Consider the following 16,874-nt stretch of genomic DNA (forward strand, 5'->3'; position numbering starts at 1 on the left):
GTACATATTTCTTGAATATGAAGGTCTTTACATCATGATTGCAGCAGTTTGGCTTCAGGAATATATTTTCAGGGCTAAAAGAACACCAACAGACTGGTAATTTCTTCAGAAATTTGAATTATTGCCAATTAATTAATTCTGTGTAACACTCCTGACATTTAGATAGCTGTAGCAAACATGTTCAAGCAATGGCAAATATTTTTCTTGTTTTTGAGTTTCTTCTCCAATGCACTAATAACATAAAAAGTAATGTATGAATATTGCCAACTTGGTGTATGAAAAAAATCAAGTTGAATTCTGATGTAACACTCCTGACGAGACAGAATTTCTCTTTTCAACCCGCTCTAAAAAGAAAACGGTTTTGATATCATGCAAGTTTTATTTTTTCCAAGTTTGGCCCAAATGTTGCTTTTACTTTAAACAGACTGAAATAGATTATTACTGTCATCATAACCTTACATGCTACACAATCTGGCGAGAAGTGATTTTTGGAACATATTTTATTTTTTGCACCATGTAATCTTCACATGTTCCTAAGTAGACTATTTTAAAAGTGACTAATATGAAAGAATTTGGTACTTAATAATAGCAGACACTTCACAAAATGCCATGAAAACCCATGCAACACTTTGCAACTTGTATATTTTTTACAGTGCATGATTAAAAAGCAAGTACCTCTTTTCTTGTCACGCTAAAGTGTAACACTCCTGACCATATGGGGAAGAAAATTGGTCATATTATTTTTTACATGACAGCTATGACACTACAAATTGCTGTGGTTAAAGAGAAAATCATAACACAATTTTTAAAAGATGAATTTCTTTGCTGGTCTTTTTCATTTGCATAGCAGGCATCAAAAACCAAACGGTGCCATTATTTTTGACTTTACCCATATATGAGTTATATAAAACAAATATTGAATGTTTTTATTCGTTCAATGGAAGCGGTGAAATATGAATTGTTCCATTCAACTCGGCAAAGCCTCGAACGGAACAGTCCATATTTCACCTCATGGAAATATTCTTACCATTGAACTCATAAACATTCAATATTTGTATACTATATTTTATAACATTGAAGTCTACTTACTAATATCTAAGTCATCATCTTCTATTGTTACAGCTAGATGACTCACTAATGTTTCTGCATCATTATCAAACTCCTGCAATGAGAAATATCAACCTTGAAGTAGAAGGTAGCAATGGTTTCCACAACACAAATTCATAAGAAAAGTTGTACAAAATAAATTAGATTTGGATTGAAAAATGCACTATTCGCCCTTTACACAGATCTGCCATCTTGCTACCAAAACGAGGTTCTCCCTGCAAATGCATGCGTAAAAAGTGCAATTTTGTTTCTCTCGCTTTTCTAGCAACGCGCCAGACGGCTTTTACAAAGTGTATGCGGCATCTGCAAATTTGCAGTGAAAACACAAACAGGTTCATGTGTGTGTGAGCATGTATTTCATGTAGTGGCGTACTGGACAACATTTCCAACATGAGCAAAATTTCGCAAAGTTGTCATGCCAAACTATTCCCAGAATAACTTAATTGAGACAATAAATGCCAAAATATGCCTAAACAAGGTGAATTTTTGGAACAAATAAACTAGTTCCCAGTTGATAGATACAGGTTTTACAACATCCACATTAAATACACAAAATGTCCACTGTTAGATAGTGGGAAATCAGAAAGTAACCTCTGCGATCTTTGTGTAGATTATTCATCCAGTTCCAGGGGTGTCCCGGGGGTGATATTTTTTCCCATACATCATTTTTGTAAAATCAGTTGATTTTCAGGAAAAAACAACAAAAATGATGTACAAAAACAAAATTCTGCATCCTACGATGAGTGTGTATGTGAATGTATGAATTAGCATAGACCCATCTGACTTTTTCTATCTTTACTTACTCTTTCAAAGTCATCTCTATGAGGCATATATCCTAATTCTGACTGATCAGCTAATGTAATATCTACAGGAGTAAACGTAGTACTGAGACTTGGAGATAACGGACCTGCAAAGTAAATGCAAAAGAATCATCAATACATGAAAAAAGATCAAATGTATTCTAAAGAGAGTCAATTCATACATTCTGACTGGCTCTCAAGTGAGCAGTGAGATTCAGGATCAACTCTGCACTATTAGTATACAGGTAATCAATGAAGAAATTTATGCTTAATACAAGAATTTAACAGTCACGTGGACAAATTTGTTCTACACAATTTTATACCTTACTTGTAACAATGTTACTTATTTCCTTAAAAAAATTATAGCGATTTGTCAGAGTTCCACATTTCAGAGCATTGGATGGATCACATCATGGAGCAAGATGTTTAAATGGTAATTAATGATTGCTTGCTTTTAATTTTACATTCTACACATTTCAATTTATCTTTCTTGCTTCAAACAGGTTCCACTTACCTTCCTCAGGTCCAGTGTGATCTATAACTTTGGAAGTAAGTTTATCTGGTATTGTAACTGTAAAAGTAAACATTATGAAATTGTGAAAATGACATCTACTAAATTACTATTACTGATATAATTATCTATCAGACAACTTCAAACAAATTAATTTATATGTTTTCACTGGTGTCATTGTCTTATTTTTAATCAAAGTTTTTGTCTTTTAATGGTTCAATTTGAAAATATTTGGTATTCTTGGTCAGAAAACATAAGTAGGGTGTAGTTTTCCCTTGAGAGGGCCATGTCCGAGAGCTGAACTCTTGATAAACTACTAACAGTCATCTTAAGACCTCATGGAGAGCATCATGTGTGCTTTTGTTTCAGGGTTTACAGTTACAGCTTAGGTGTAATGTGAATGAAATGGTAACATTAATCCATTGCTACATATTTGGCTACACCTTGAGCACATGATTCTCTGATGTACATTCTTTCTTGTAATCAAATGCTCACCTCTTCCTACATTGCCTAATATAAAAGTACTGTTGTAATGTTCTGTGACCTCTGCCTGTGATTTGGTCCCTACATGGTTGGCTGCATCCGCCCTGAGTAATATAAAAATAAAATCGTAAGTTAAGAAAAGCTTAGATAATTGATAACTTGTTACTTGCTTTATATTATCACACAGTACCTGACTTCTCCTTATTACTGTTATAAGTATCCTGTATCTTTAATGCTTTGCAGTCAAGTTAGCTCGATTGATAAGGTGATCGACTATGGTGCGAGAGGTTGCGGGTTCGAACCCTGGAGGTGCCTCTCTTCGACAAAGAACTTACTGCTAATTTGTCTCGTTGTAACTTGTATGAAATTCGGGAAGCTGATCCTGGTTGCGAAGTTATTTGTGGAATGTCTAGGGTGCGCTCTCTTGAAGCAGCAAAGTCCCTGAATTGTTGTTTAATGGTTTATGGAATGATGTGGGCCGTAGTGGTCAGCGACAACCTGTAAAGTGTGCTGAGGCTTGTGGATCAACGTCTAGGCATTGTGCCTGTGCGTAGCACACTATAGATCACTACGCTTTTTTTAAGACAAAGATCTTTTACAGATCCAGGGGAGGATTTCACTAACATTTGCAATCCATCTTACTGTATAGCGGTGGGGGGGGGGGGGGTAATTTTGTACTTTCTGCGGTTAAACAGGCTGCCGCGAATATTTAACCATACAAAAATATTTATCACACATAGTACTTATAATATAATTAATGTGAATATATTTGGAAACACAAATTAAACACCCACTAAAATGTCCAGAATTGATAAAATCATGAAAATTAAACCTAGTGAAAACCTCTCATAACTCTGCCATAGAATTATTATGGATAGGTTTGAACTTCAGATAGGCTTCTGTGTCATGTGTTGGTTACTTCTGTGTCATACATGTGTTCCATGTAATGCTGCAATCCATGGAAAATATCTACCTTACGGAAGAAAAAATGCTAGTTTGAGCATATTTCACCCAAAATGTGTCTTACCAATTTCCAAAGCCAAATGTTTCTACACCATCTAGTAGAGCATATTCCTCGCTAACACTCCAATCGCTGCCTTCAAACAGAGCATGGTCCTGTAGAGGGTGAAACAGAAATGAAAGATTTGATTAAATAACGCACAGGACCCTTTATTACCATAGTAACTGAGCTGTTAAAGCATTCTGAAGGGTGAAATCCTACTTTATGTTGTATTGTAGGGTCTTATGGCATTTGGCGAAGAGAGAGTAAAATAATCAAACTTTCATTTAAAGGTCCATTCAGTGATCCCATCGAAAGTGCAAAAACATTGAAAGGCAGTACAAGTTACTTAAATGTGAAGGACAAGTCATTCAGATTGTCATTGGGTATTTTCAAAATGGCATTTTGGCAAAAATGAGGAAAACAGCAGTATTGACAAAGTTGAAGCTCTGTTAAAAAAAGTCTTATTTTGTCTTCAATACATGGCTTTTGGCTTAGTCACTTGCAGGTTATGTAAGCACATCTATGATACATATGAAACCTTATTGGTGGGGTGAACTCATTATGATACCAAATTTTTTCTCACATTTACTAGTGTGACAGACCTTCCCTGACACTATACCGATTGCACTCCAGTCACCTTGCGATGCTGGCATACCTGGTAGGACCCCCACAACCCCAGAGCAACTGAGCCTGCTTTAGAATACACATAAATAAGACTGCAAAAAACATAGCTAGTCTTGCTAAAAATATACACAGCACATAGTTGCATCTAGGTAATAATATGTGCAAGGGTACATGCAGTTCGTGATCTGATTTTAGTACAAAAACACACATACAAACCTAGCTGTCTATGCACACTATTTTCACAACAGTTTTCTTTCACAAGCATTTTATGTGTACAATACACTAGTTGACAAGATTTTTTTCAAGAACAGCAATTTCTACTATCATATTGAAAATTGCAAAAATAAAGGCAGGTTTCTAATATCATTTATTTCCTTATGTTTAAAACTAATCTTCTCATAATATTGATGTTTTTTGAAGCTTGCGAAAATTAAGTTGTCTAATGTTATGGACTGTACACTATTCTTCTCTTGCTGACAAATTCACAAACGTGTATCCAATTACACTATACTGGGACATAAAACCGTCTTTATTTCACAGTCATTCAATTTTCACTGATTAAAAAGATATACCAATCTACACATTAATTCTACATTGGGATTGCAGACAGCTCCAAATGAACCAAACCATTTTAAGAAAGAAGAAAAAAAAAACCAGTTTTATTTTACAATAAATTTATCTAAATATAATTACCATTGCTAAAAATAAACTACATTTAAAAAAAAAAGTGGTTTAACACCACCAATACAGCCAGCTTTACATTGTGGTTCTATTATGATACCCTTATGATACCCTGCATTACATTATTGTATTTGAAGATACAATCAATTTGTTTGTTTGTCTTGGAAGCAACAATTTTACCATCATGGAGACTAAATGTTGATAAACTTCATGTGCAATCTCTTTTAAAGGGGGGTAACCCTATTGGTTTTGGATATGGATTGTCTTTAAAATTACATAATAATATCAAATATCGCCTCCTTTATGCTGCTTTGTGAAAAAAGCGAGAGCATTTTCAGCGTAAATGTGAATAAATAGCCAAATTTGCAATCCAATACCTTGGTATACGTGAATTGCATTCTGGGCAGGCAATGACGAATTCTTACATGCTGTACAATGCCCGGGCCGTATTGAACGGAAAATGGTTTTTTTTCGTACCGTTTCAGAAAAACAGGAAACAAAATATATTTCCCCTTGCAATATGTACATTTCAAATGAATATAAAAAAGTTTGGGTAAAATGGAGAGGAAAAAACCCTTCAGAGACCGGGTTTTGAACCGGTACCTCTCGGTAAAAACAAACGCTAGTCAATTGAGCTATTTAGCACACCACGCTTTCCGTTGCCGTTTTCATAACTATATACGGCGCACCGTCTTGCGGTGACTGATATTTCGCTCATAATTCCCTCCCAGAATTCCAAAGTATTTACCATTGTTTACAAACTGGTATACCTGTAAAACCGCTGTGATTCATGATTTCTCCGAAATACATCGACTTGGAGCGTCAAATTTCAGGATAGTAATGAGAAAAATAGTATCTATTATGTGATACCAAAACCTCATCAACAATGAAAAAAAATCGGGGATGATGCTGTCGATCGGGTTACGGACCTTTAATTCTTTCGCATCAATTTTATAGTAATAAATAGGCAAAAATATAAATTTGTATTAAACGAAGATAGTAATACCTGAAGAAACTTTCTGAAAATTCAATTCTCTGATTTGAAAGATTTCCTGAAAACAACAATCTTTCATTAAATGAATAAATTAATATGATAATAAATATGAAGAAATTTGTATGCTTAAAATGTCATAAATGAAGTAATCTGGCACTACCACTAAGCCTTGGGCTGAGACTAGATGCTAATATTAAATGGATTGGACAGAGTCGTGACTTTTCACTGATTTTCTCTGTTCAGTTACCAATCAACCAGTAATATCACTCAGCGCATGGTGTCCCTGTAATTCTGTAAACACATGCATTTCTTGATATCCATGAATATTGCACTGCTCAATTGCATATTTTTTTGTCATTATTTTGTTGTCATTTTTTTTTTTTTTTATCTATTTCAAGACAAAAAGAGAATAATTATTTTCTGTATGCCATAATTTTAATAAACATTCACATAATCACTTGATTAAAAAATGTGCTGACAATTGACAATTTAATAACTGATTTGATGAAGAAAATTAAGATGTAAGCCGGGGATGTAAGCCCCATGTAAATTTAATATGAAATGAACTCTGTATTTTGTGCCTTATTGTTTTTTGACTTCATACACAATGGCCTGTTGTTGACCTTGTTCCCTAACAGGAAATGGAAACTAAGGAAGAATTTGCAACTTCCTTGCTAAAAATCTGTTATTTTCAACATCTTTTGTGAAAAATACAACTTGCACAAGTTACATCCTGAATTGCTTGATATCAATTCTAAACACATTCAATGAACATGCCTAGGGCCAGGAGTGTGCTGCGCATAGTTTTGCACACATTTTTACAGTTATTTTCAGAGCTTCAGCATTGTAAATTTTATTATAATCTAGGGAACTATGCACATATTTTACAGAATTTTATGCCTTTCATTAAAAAAATAATAATACAAATAATTGCCTGATATTGGATTTCAATTTTAAAGAGGTCTCAGGTTTATATGATTATGATAGTGTCAATTACTGTTGGTAGAACTTAGCCATGTTGATGAGAATAACCATTGGTGTCATTCATTTTTTTATCAAATTAAAGTATGGCACAAAAATAAAATCTAAAAATAAATAACAACAAACATAAAATATTCCCTGAATAACTACAAAATTGTACATTAAAGACGTAAAAAATTAATCCATCAAACAAAGTTATCACTATAATGTGACCACACATCCCCTGGAGCGTTAAGCGTGCTGCATATAAATAGATGAGCAGACAAAAGTGATACCCATGGTGTATGACTGACCAGGGGTTAATTATACTGGGAATGTTTGTTGATGGAACCTTGTCTGTAGTTATGAGGTTATTGCTACCTCAATGCATCATGCAGACATGTGCCACATATATCAATTTGTAGTTGAGCATGTTAAGGGCTATTTTTGCATACAATGCACATACCTGCCAATTTGTTCATCAAAAATGCTATCAAATCTGTATAATATTTATATAAATTCTACAAGATTTTTTAAATAATAATTGACACACATGTATATATCAGCAAGTGACTGGTGATCTACGAATACATAGAATCTTAACATCTTTCATGTTTCCTTAATTCCTAAAAATGAAAGATTTTTAACAAAATTTAATAAAAGTGAAGTCTCATTTATTTTTTAAGTAAAGCTTTTTAGAAGCTTATAGGACATATATTTTTTTTCATTGCTTGATTTTAAAACATTAAATATCAAATCTATTTTAAATATTAAAGTATTTTCCCATTGATGCAACGTGGTTATAGTTTAAATCTCACAGTCAGAACATCTATACAGTAGAATAAGGTATAGGGCAATGTCACTGTCAATATTATTAATTTGATTTAGTCATTAGTATGTAGAATTACTTGACAGAAATAATAATAATTGTTAAATGGAATTGGCAAGTCATCCACCTGCAGGAAATACAGTAATATTACAGCAGCATAGTTTGAGGAAATCAATATTTGTATGGGACTCATTCATTTAATGTCCAGTTAACACTGCAGTATACTGTAAAGCAACTAATTTTTTAAAAGATTATTTTCACTTTGTCAAAATAAAGCACCTCAAACATAATAGACTATAATTGAACTCTAAAGACTAACAGTATGTCAGTAAATCTGAAACACAAAACCAGCAACATATTTTCCTCTCTCTATAGGAAGTGAGCATTTAAAATTGGGCAAAAAGAGCTCTGCAGAAGTGTAAATTTTAATTTTGACATTGCAACAGGCTTTTAGGCAAGTCTCGTTGACTGAGTGACAAGAGCTTCTTGCATTTCCTGAGATGTTTTCACTGAGGCTATGAATAACACTTATAAATAAAGCAATTAATAATTTATTACTCTTCTTGTCATTATTATAACCTATATAGACGGCACATTGTACTTCCATGATTTTACAAATAAAATAAAATAAAACCAATACCTGACTTGATAACTGATGTTCAGATGAGATTTTATGTCTCTACAACCACTATATTTAAAACATTTTATATGATACCATGTCAAATTTATATGATCCTCAGCTATTTCAAAAACATGTTAATTAGTAATGGATAAATTCTCAGCTGCACACACACATAAATTCAGTTGCATAGTAGCAGCCCTGCTGAATCAAAACGACAACTACATAGTGCACCTCACAATGTGCACGGGTCTAGAGAAATGATGGATAATATTTCTGATATTTTTGCTTTAAATGATGAGTCGCCGTTCTTCATAATACTGTCTCCTGTTACACACAGCCGCTTGATGTACAGCTAATGATATTGGCTTCTCTGCGAGTAACCTGTGCACACATACTATGCACTGTGTGCCACTTCATACTGCTATTTAAAATTATTTTAATTTACATTTTGTTAATTTTTTCTTTCCATTTTTGTCCGATGACTTAATGCTATCTCATACACTTTCTATAAAACAAGTGAGTGTATCAGTGGATAACTAACCAAAAAGCTGTATTTTAAAATGTATACCCTTTCAACTACTATTTCAGTTGTAGCCTGTTTGTGATTAAAATTACATTTGCAATGTTTTTTTAATGGCTGATGTAAATTAAATTATATAATGTTTTGTGTGTGTTTCTTTTCTTATTCTTTTAAATGACTATTACAAACTTCCAATTTATAGGCATGTCAATTCAGTTTCACTGAAATTTAATAAAATAAAATGACCTTTCATAGTTTTGGTAAAAATATTAATTTGCTTTCTCTCTTTATTTGGTCGATCCTTCATGTAATTATTTCGTGTAATCTAATCCTAACTCTAACCCTAATCCTAACCCTAATCCTAACCCTAATCCTAACCCTAAACTAACCCTAACTCTAACCCTAACCCTAACCCTAATTTCGTGTAAAATTACATGAAGGAATAACCCTTTATTTGCTCCCTTTTTTGTTGCAATGAGACATTGCAGAAACGAAAACATTACTGATCCCTAAAATATGTCAATGTGCTTGTTTAACATTGAACTAGAATTCTGATATTAAATAGCACATTATTTTGATGCCATGTTATCAAGTGAAAATGTATTTTTCATTATGGTACTGTATGTTACATTTATTTAATATTTTAGTTGTTCTTAAATTTAAACTTAGCTGAAATTGTAGCATGCTACTGTAACCATGATAACCCATTATTTTTGCTCAAATGTGCAGAATTCAACAGGTGTCCATAGATGTGTAAATAAAATGTCCCTTTGTCCTAATAACTGTAGACTAGTTGTATGTAAACATATAAACTTTCAATGGTATAATATAATACAAAGACCTCCTACTGTAGGGTCACACTTTGTTCAACTGAATGAACTCTACTTCACACAACATTTTAACATAAATTGCCCCATTTTTTCATACAGATCTACATACTGCACACACCATAAGGAGCAACATGCAGAGATATTGATAAATGCATTTAAAATTTCACAATGATGATGACAATGACGACAACAATAATGATGATGATGATGATGATGATGATGATGATGATGATGATGATGATGATGAATTAATGATGATAATAATAATTTAATAATAATAACAATTATAATCAAAATTAAAAATTACTATACAAATAATCATAATAATAATTTTAAAATACCGCAATTGAAAGCAAGTACCACACCTATCAATTGCATGGAAAGAGACAGTGAAACTCACCCTGGGGCAGGCCAAACTCATCCCCGTAAAATTGACCAACTTACAAAGAGTTTATGAACTCTGCCACTGAATGTGAAACTAATAAGCTCACCAGGGGGCAAAGTTACTGAAGCTCAATTAATTAAACCATGCATTAAATTATTTTCTATTCAAAGACACTTTTTAGTGTAAATTAACCATAAAATGGTCAACAAAAGAAACAATTTTTCATAGAGTGTATAGTTATTTAAAAGTATACAAATGTTGCTTGAAATGGTATTTAAACCAAAAATTAAAACAGTGTAGAGAAATTTAACAACAACAAAAAAAACCAGAAACCTAAAAAAGTTTATTTCATTTGAAATTGGCATAATTAGTTTGGTTGTGTTTTTTTTTGTTGTTTTGTTTTAGTTTTAAACAGTTGATGTTTTAACATTTTCAGTTGAGAAATGATGGCATTTTTAAATACAAATAAATGAGTTTCAAAGATTTCATGCCTTATTCTGCAATGCAGGGGTATCCACTAAATGACAATTTTTTTTAATATATATTTCAAATGTATAGGGCCTACACTTTTGAATCCAATTCTAATCAATCTCATGAACAACACAAAAGACAACCTTCTACATTTCTAACACTAAATTTGTTCACGTCTTTTATCCTTAACCCCAAGCCAGGTCAATACCATTCTATTGTGGAATTTGTATTCATTGTCATTTTGTTCCAATAATGTAAATGATCCCTTGTTCAATTGGCTCACTTGTCTATCTGGAACAGAGCATCAGACAACTACATCAAATACGATCACTGAACTGTGAAAACCAAGTGAAAATTTACTAGTAGTAGGCAAGGTCACCATAGCAACCATTTGTCTGGCATAGCAGCCATCTTTAAATATAACAGCATTCAGTGTGAAAAATTGATCGCACAAAAATTACACTGTATTTACTATTTGGGTCAGTGCATCGGTGTTTACATACAAATCTATTTGATTGGACACTGACCTTGTACACAAGGATATGTACACCTTGTAAAAAATGTGCAAATAAAAAACTATACCCAACTTAATAATACTTTTATACTAACAGAGTTATAGCTAGCCAAATCTTTTTAAGGAGCGCAGGGGATCGTGGCATAGACTACGGGTGTATCACCCTTCTAAACAGATGTTTATTTGGTCTTTTTATGAGGAAAAATTAATTTCCAGTCGGCTAGTGTCAGTGCCGGTTAAACCTGACCCGCGTATACTACCCTGAATATTAGTACTACTGGGCTAGTACTACCAATATCTAATATCTTGGCTCCTACTGATGTTATGTCACTCTGGAAGAAAATTTATTTCAATTCCAATCCAATTCAATTCTTCACTGCTCACAATTATTCCAATTCCAATCCAATTCAATTCATGCCCAAACCAAATCATTTTTATTCCAATTCAATTCCAATGCACTGAAATGAAAATCCCCAAAATTCATATATTTCAATGCAATGCATTGAATTAACATTAACTCTTACATTAAAACATGTTTAATTTGATGTGTGCGTACAAACATCATGATCACAGCACCAGCAAGATAACAACTTTTCACTATAATACTTCTCTACTGAAAAAAACAACAAAAAAAACCATTTTCTCTGTAAGATACTCATTTTTTTGTTTTCACCAACAAGCTAACATTTATTAAATTGCCACTGCACTGGTACCTTTAACAAATAACCTATTTTAATTTTTATCTTCATGATCAACTGATGTATCAAAATAACTAAATTATGACATTTTCTACTGATTTAGATCCAGGCTTTATTCATACACAAATGAAAAGGGCATTGGAATGTCCCTGATTAGGGGGCGTGTCAGTTTCTACAAACGTGAATAGAGTCGCTGACCGATAGTAAAAAGAGCATGAAATGGTACCTGAATAGGTCTCGGGAGTTACTCGCAGCAGTGCATTGTGACTGGATGTTATTATGGTAATCAGATTGGCATGCTCTATTAGTTGGCCACTAGTTACTTGGTTAGCTAAAATAATCTTTACCAATATCATGAACTTGATATAATAATCTTACAATTTTCCACATTGTGTAGCGGTGGAGGTCTATGCATTATGGAAAGTACAAATTTAATGAGAATAAGAATGATGATACTCATTCTATACCACAGATAGTGGCACCATTCTACAACTTAAGATTCTAAAAGGTACATGCAGGGTGAAAACTACTGCAGCATGACCCTGGGAAACAGACTTAATATTATTATGTGATTGGGATTTGAGAAAGGTGTGGGAACCAGCGTGATGGTTCTTGCAATTAGACTTCTTGTAAATTCCAAAACTGGTTGCATTATAAATGACTTTGGTGACCTACAAAAACTTTTGGGGTTTCATAAAAATACAGTCATGAATCATGATGGTGCTTAGTATAAGTGACCACTGTATACATTCCTAAATTTACATCAATAAGACCAGTAAGAAGTTGCTGGTTGGCAGTTGTTGCAAAGGGGGTGTGGCACCTATCCAGTAATGAGCATGCACCAATGCTTGAATAAGTTCAGTGACCCATTACAAGTTTGAAGCAACCCTTTAAATCATGCTTGACATTTCTGTGAATAAATCTTAAAAGTGGAACTCTGTCTGTTATTTATATGCTCCAATGATTTTGCATAGCAAGTGCAAGGGAGCCCAGGTTGCATTTCCAATGCATTTCACAGAAGGTATTTAAACTGATTGGTAAAGTAAAGGCAAACTTTTCTATAAATAATTTCCTTGATAAGTAGTGGAAATAATTACATGCACACAGGTCTTTTCAGCATGTATGTGTACTACAGTACATTGTACACAAAAGATATGGCATGCTAAACATCAGCATAGTCAACAACTTAAACAAGTCCTGAAAAGTTGCATTTCCTCATATCATAAGAGTTTCAAATACAAATGCTTATGGGTACAGCAATCTAAACAACTATGTTATGTGTATCTCATTGGCAAAATAAATTATAAACAGATTTAGTACAGTTATTTTGAGTTCTAAAAAACATAAGTTTTTCATTTGGTCTTGACAAATGAATTCTAAATAGCCGATTAATTAACAGACCTGATGAACCTCTTCAATCGCGATTTGTTACAGTATTTGGAAATAATCTAATAGATAGAAATAATGAGCGTTTTGTTTTTATATTGAATCAATGATTATGGGAGTATTTGTCATTTTGGCTTGGTTGAAGAAATCAAGTCCACTTCACCAAACCATCAAATATTCCATCTCTGTATCGCATTGTTGAAATGAAGTTACATAACATAAAATTTAAACAATTTAACATTTTCAGCCTTTTTTTACAAGTTAACATCAAATGACCTATGACCTTCGGCATCAACAATACATGTCCAGGGACTGCCTTTTGAGGAGAGCGAGAGCAATCACTCTCTACTGCTCTCCTTAAATCTGATATAGGAGAGTGACTTTTAGCTCTCCTTAGTTGACCATTCTCTCCTTACATTCTATTGTAAATGCTCTAAACAGCTCTTCTTGAAGGCTCCAGAAGAGCTATTTAATGCTCTCCTGCAAATTCCAAAAGCCAGTCCCTGCATGTCAATGAAGGATCTCATATAGCACCAATTACCCTAGTTTGATATAAAAATATTTATTGGTCGAACTATGAGTTTAGGTCTTGTCTAATATTTTAAAACTATAGCGAGACTAATAAATATTGGGCGTAAAGCATCCAATTGTATCATTATGCTTTGGATCCAATATTTTCACACACTTCAATTCATCAATCCATAACAATGGACTAATGGTTGCAATTGGACTTAAATGGTTCACTTGAGACAATGTTACAGAAATGCATTAAACATCTATTTGGTATTTGGAGAGGGAAAAAAACAAAACAAAAAACACCAAAAAACAAACAAAGAACACCCCCCCCCCAAAAAAAAACCCAACAAAAAACAAAAAAGCAAGCAAATCACAACATTTGGAATTCATCCTTTCCATTTCTGCTCCTATTTTGTATTATTCATTTACCATCTTTTACCATTTTTGATTAAATAATAAATATTATCTTATTCTTCCCTTCTTTTGTCCATTACCCCAAATTGGATGACTCTGACAGAAAATCAACTTTCAATATCACCACATAACCCCGGAACATAACGCCTAAATTGAAGTAGCACTTACCACAATCTGGTAGTCATCGTCTCTTTGGTGGGTTCCAATTTCAGCACCAGATGAAAAACACTGCAGGATTGGAAAGAATGCAATGAAGATGTTATAATTGGTTGCTGTTTATAATCATAGACAGTACATTGATGGTATAATTATACTGTGACCAGTATATAAAACACAAGGATGTATCATTTGATCCCTGATGCTGACCTTCATCACATTTTGTGATGAGAAGTCTGGAGGGGAGAGTTGGATATTCAACTGTTTGCTTCCGATCAGTGTTTACACAGGACACCGGATTCCATATCCCACTGATCGGGTTCTTTGTTTAGAATGGATCAATGTTTTCATTGAAATTTAATGCACATGATGCACTGGGGTCAAGCTGGGATTGTCTGTCAACAGGTATAACATATTAGATCAGATGTCACTAGATTTGCTAAAGGAATAATTATGAATTTTAAAACATAACACTTGCAGTTGCACCATGCAACACCGTGCTGACTAATAATTCACTTCTTTATCTCAGGCATGAGAAAGGCTTATTTGAAAACTGCCTGAAAAAGTGCATGAATTCAGCCTTTAAACCAAAAACGGCTGAAACAAAATGCGTAAATTTGGACAATAAAACGGCCGGAATTCAGGCAAAAGCCTGAAAATTCTCATGCTTATAATCTAGTTTTACAAAATTATACTGAAATTGGAAAGTCCTACCAAAATTGGGATATCCTACTTCAATTTAATAATACCAGTAATATAATTATTAAATTTTATAGAATATTCTATGCCTAATTATTTGCAGTTGTACTGTTATTCTTATTTGATATTAATTACTATTTTATTATTAGGCCAAGTAAAATAAATAACATGTAGGCCCTATATCGTCCCGACTCCCCGACCTCACCGATTTTTGGATTTTTTTCAAATATTTTTATTATTTGCTCCCTTACATTGTTTCTAAAATGGTTGAAATGAGATGTGAAGAAGTTCTTGATTATCATTTGTAAAACACATTGCAAACACTCTCTTCAAGCTAGGGGTCTACAGGGGTTTGGGGAAATAAAAAATTATTAGGGGCCTCACCGTTTTAATGATGTGTTGACAAACACTTTGCAATTGCAATTTTACACTTAATGAATGATAAAAAAATAACATTACAATATACATATACAATATTAATATAATAATAATAATATAATAATAATATAATATTACAATGTACAAATAATATTAAAGGGCCTCCCTCACCGATTTTTGACAAAGTCCGGACGATATAGGCCTACATGGTTTTTTTTCTTACTTTATTTGCTATTATTATTAATAATCATATTTATTACATCAATATTTTTAATCAGTTAATACATTGTTACTCCTAGTAATTTAATTGTTAGGCATCCTTTTTATATTTTTAGCATGAAGGGTTTTATTTTAGGCTAAGCTTGCATACATGGCCCGGCCCGTGATACATGGAACCAGGCATGGCAGTAACTAAGGTAAACTGGTATTGTGCTGAACTGCTGATAAATAAATAAATGTGATTGATTAATAATTAAAAATGTTAATGCCATGATGTTTGCATGGTGGGGATACAATACACTGTAATATATATTGTGGCCATATTAAACATATGTACTCTGTACAAATTAGGAATACCAGTAGTATACAGGGACTGTACTGTAGTGTAGTACACCATGCATATTTCAATGCACACAACATTAATTCTAGTTCTACACAAAATTAAATCAACAAACACAACCAGGAAACAAAGGGGGCAGGGCTTTGCTTTGTCCTACTATTTACAGCTGCATAGCTTTAATCAATGACTTTATCTCATCCGAAAAGATGTGCACAACGATGGCCGCCGTGCTGTGCACACACACACAGCGAGCAAAGCTTCCCTTTAAATTGCCACAGCGGACTGACCCTGCACTCAATGCGGGCTGTGTCTGCGTGTATCGACTGTAGTCAGCCGTATAAACCTATGCGTGCTTACCTGTAAACAAAGATCAAAGTCGGGACATTTGCAGCATTTTACGCTGAACGACTTGAGCTCGTCCTGGCAATAATTGCAGTACCACCGAGTAGGAGGATCTGAAATAGACAGTCATTGTAAAACGGTTAAATTCTACTTAAAATTGCCCAAAATAATTAAAAATAAAAAGTGAGAGACGGAAAAATTTTAATACTCACCAGCCATTTTCGGCTCGGGATCGCCCGGTGACGTCATGACCTTTCCCACAATGCAAAGCAATTATAATCTTGCATGTTGCCAACCATGCTACTTTCTAGAACGAATGGGTGTTCTTCCACCCAATAGGGAAATTGAAATACACCCGTCGATTCCACGAACGTATAAAGAATCTAAATGCG

At 33.5% G+C, this 16,874-nt stretch overlaps 1 protein-coding gene across 2 annotated transcripts in view; it reads right to left on the reverse strand.

Moving 5' to 3' along the window:
- Nucleotides 1-16,778, reverse strand: part of LOC140143741 (transcriptional adapter 2-beta-like) — a 53,246-nt gene extending 36,468 nt beyond the window's left edge. For both annotated transcript variants that reach the window (XM_072165554.1, XM_072165553.1), the window contains exons 1-8: nt 16,695-16,778; nt 16,498-16,595; nt 14,517-14,576; nt 3,929-4,017; nt 2,914-3,005; nt 2,422-2,478; nt 1,911-2,014; nt 1,090-1,162 (exon numbers count right to left, since the gene is read on the reverse strand). In XM_072165554.1, coding sequence (XP_072021655.1) covers nt 1,090-1,162; nt 1,911-2,014; nt 2,422-2,478; nt 2,914-3,005; nt 3,929-4,017; nt 14,517-14,576; nt 16,498-16,595; nt 16,695-16,731 — 610 coding nt within the window. In that variant the 5' untranslated portion in view covers nt 16,732-16,778. The remainder of the gene's footprint in view (nt 1-1,089; nt 1,163-1,910; nt 2,015-2,421; nt 2,479-2,913; nt 3,006-3,928; nt 4,018-14,516; nt 14,577-16,497; nt 16,596-16,694) is intronic.
- Nucleotides 16,779-16,874: the final 96 nt, after the last annotated feature.

Source organism: Amphiura filiformis, unplaced genomic scaffold (genome assembly GCF_039555335.1).
Source record: "Amphiura filiformis unplaced genomic scaffold, Afil_fr2py scaffold_26, whole genome shotgun sequence".
In the NCBI taxonomy this organism is placed as follows: domain Eukaryota; kingdom Metazoa; phylum Echinodermata; class Ophiuroidea; order Amphilepidida; family Amphiuridae; genus Amphiura; species Amphiura filiformis.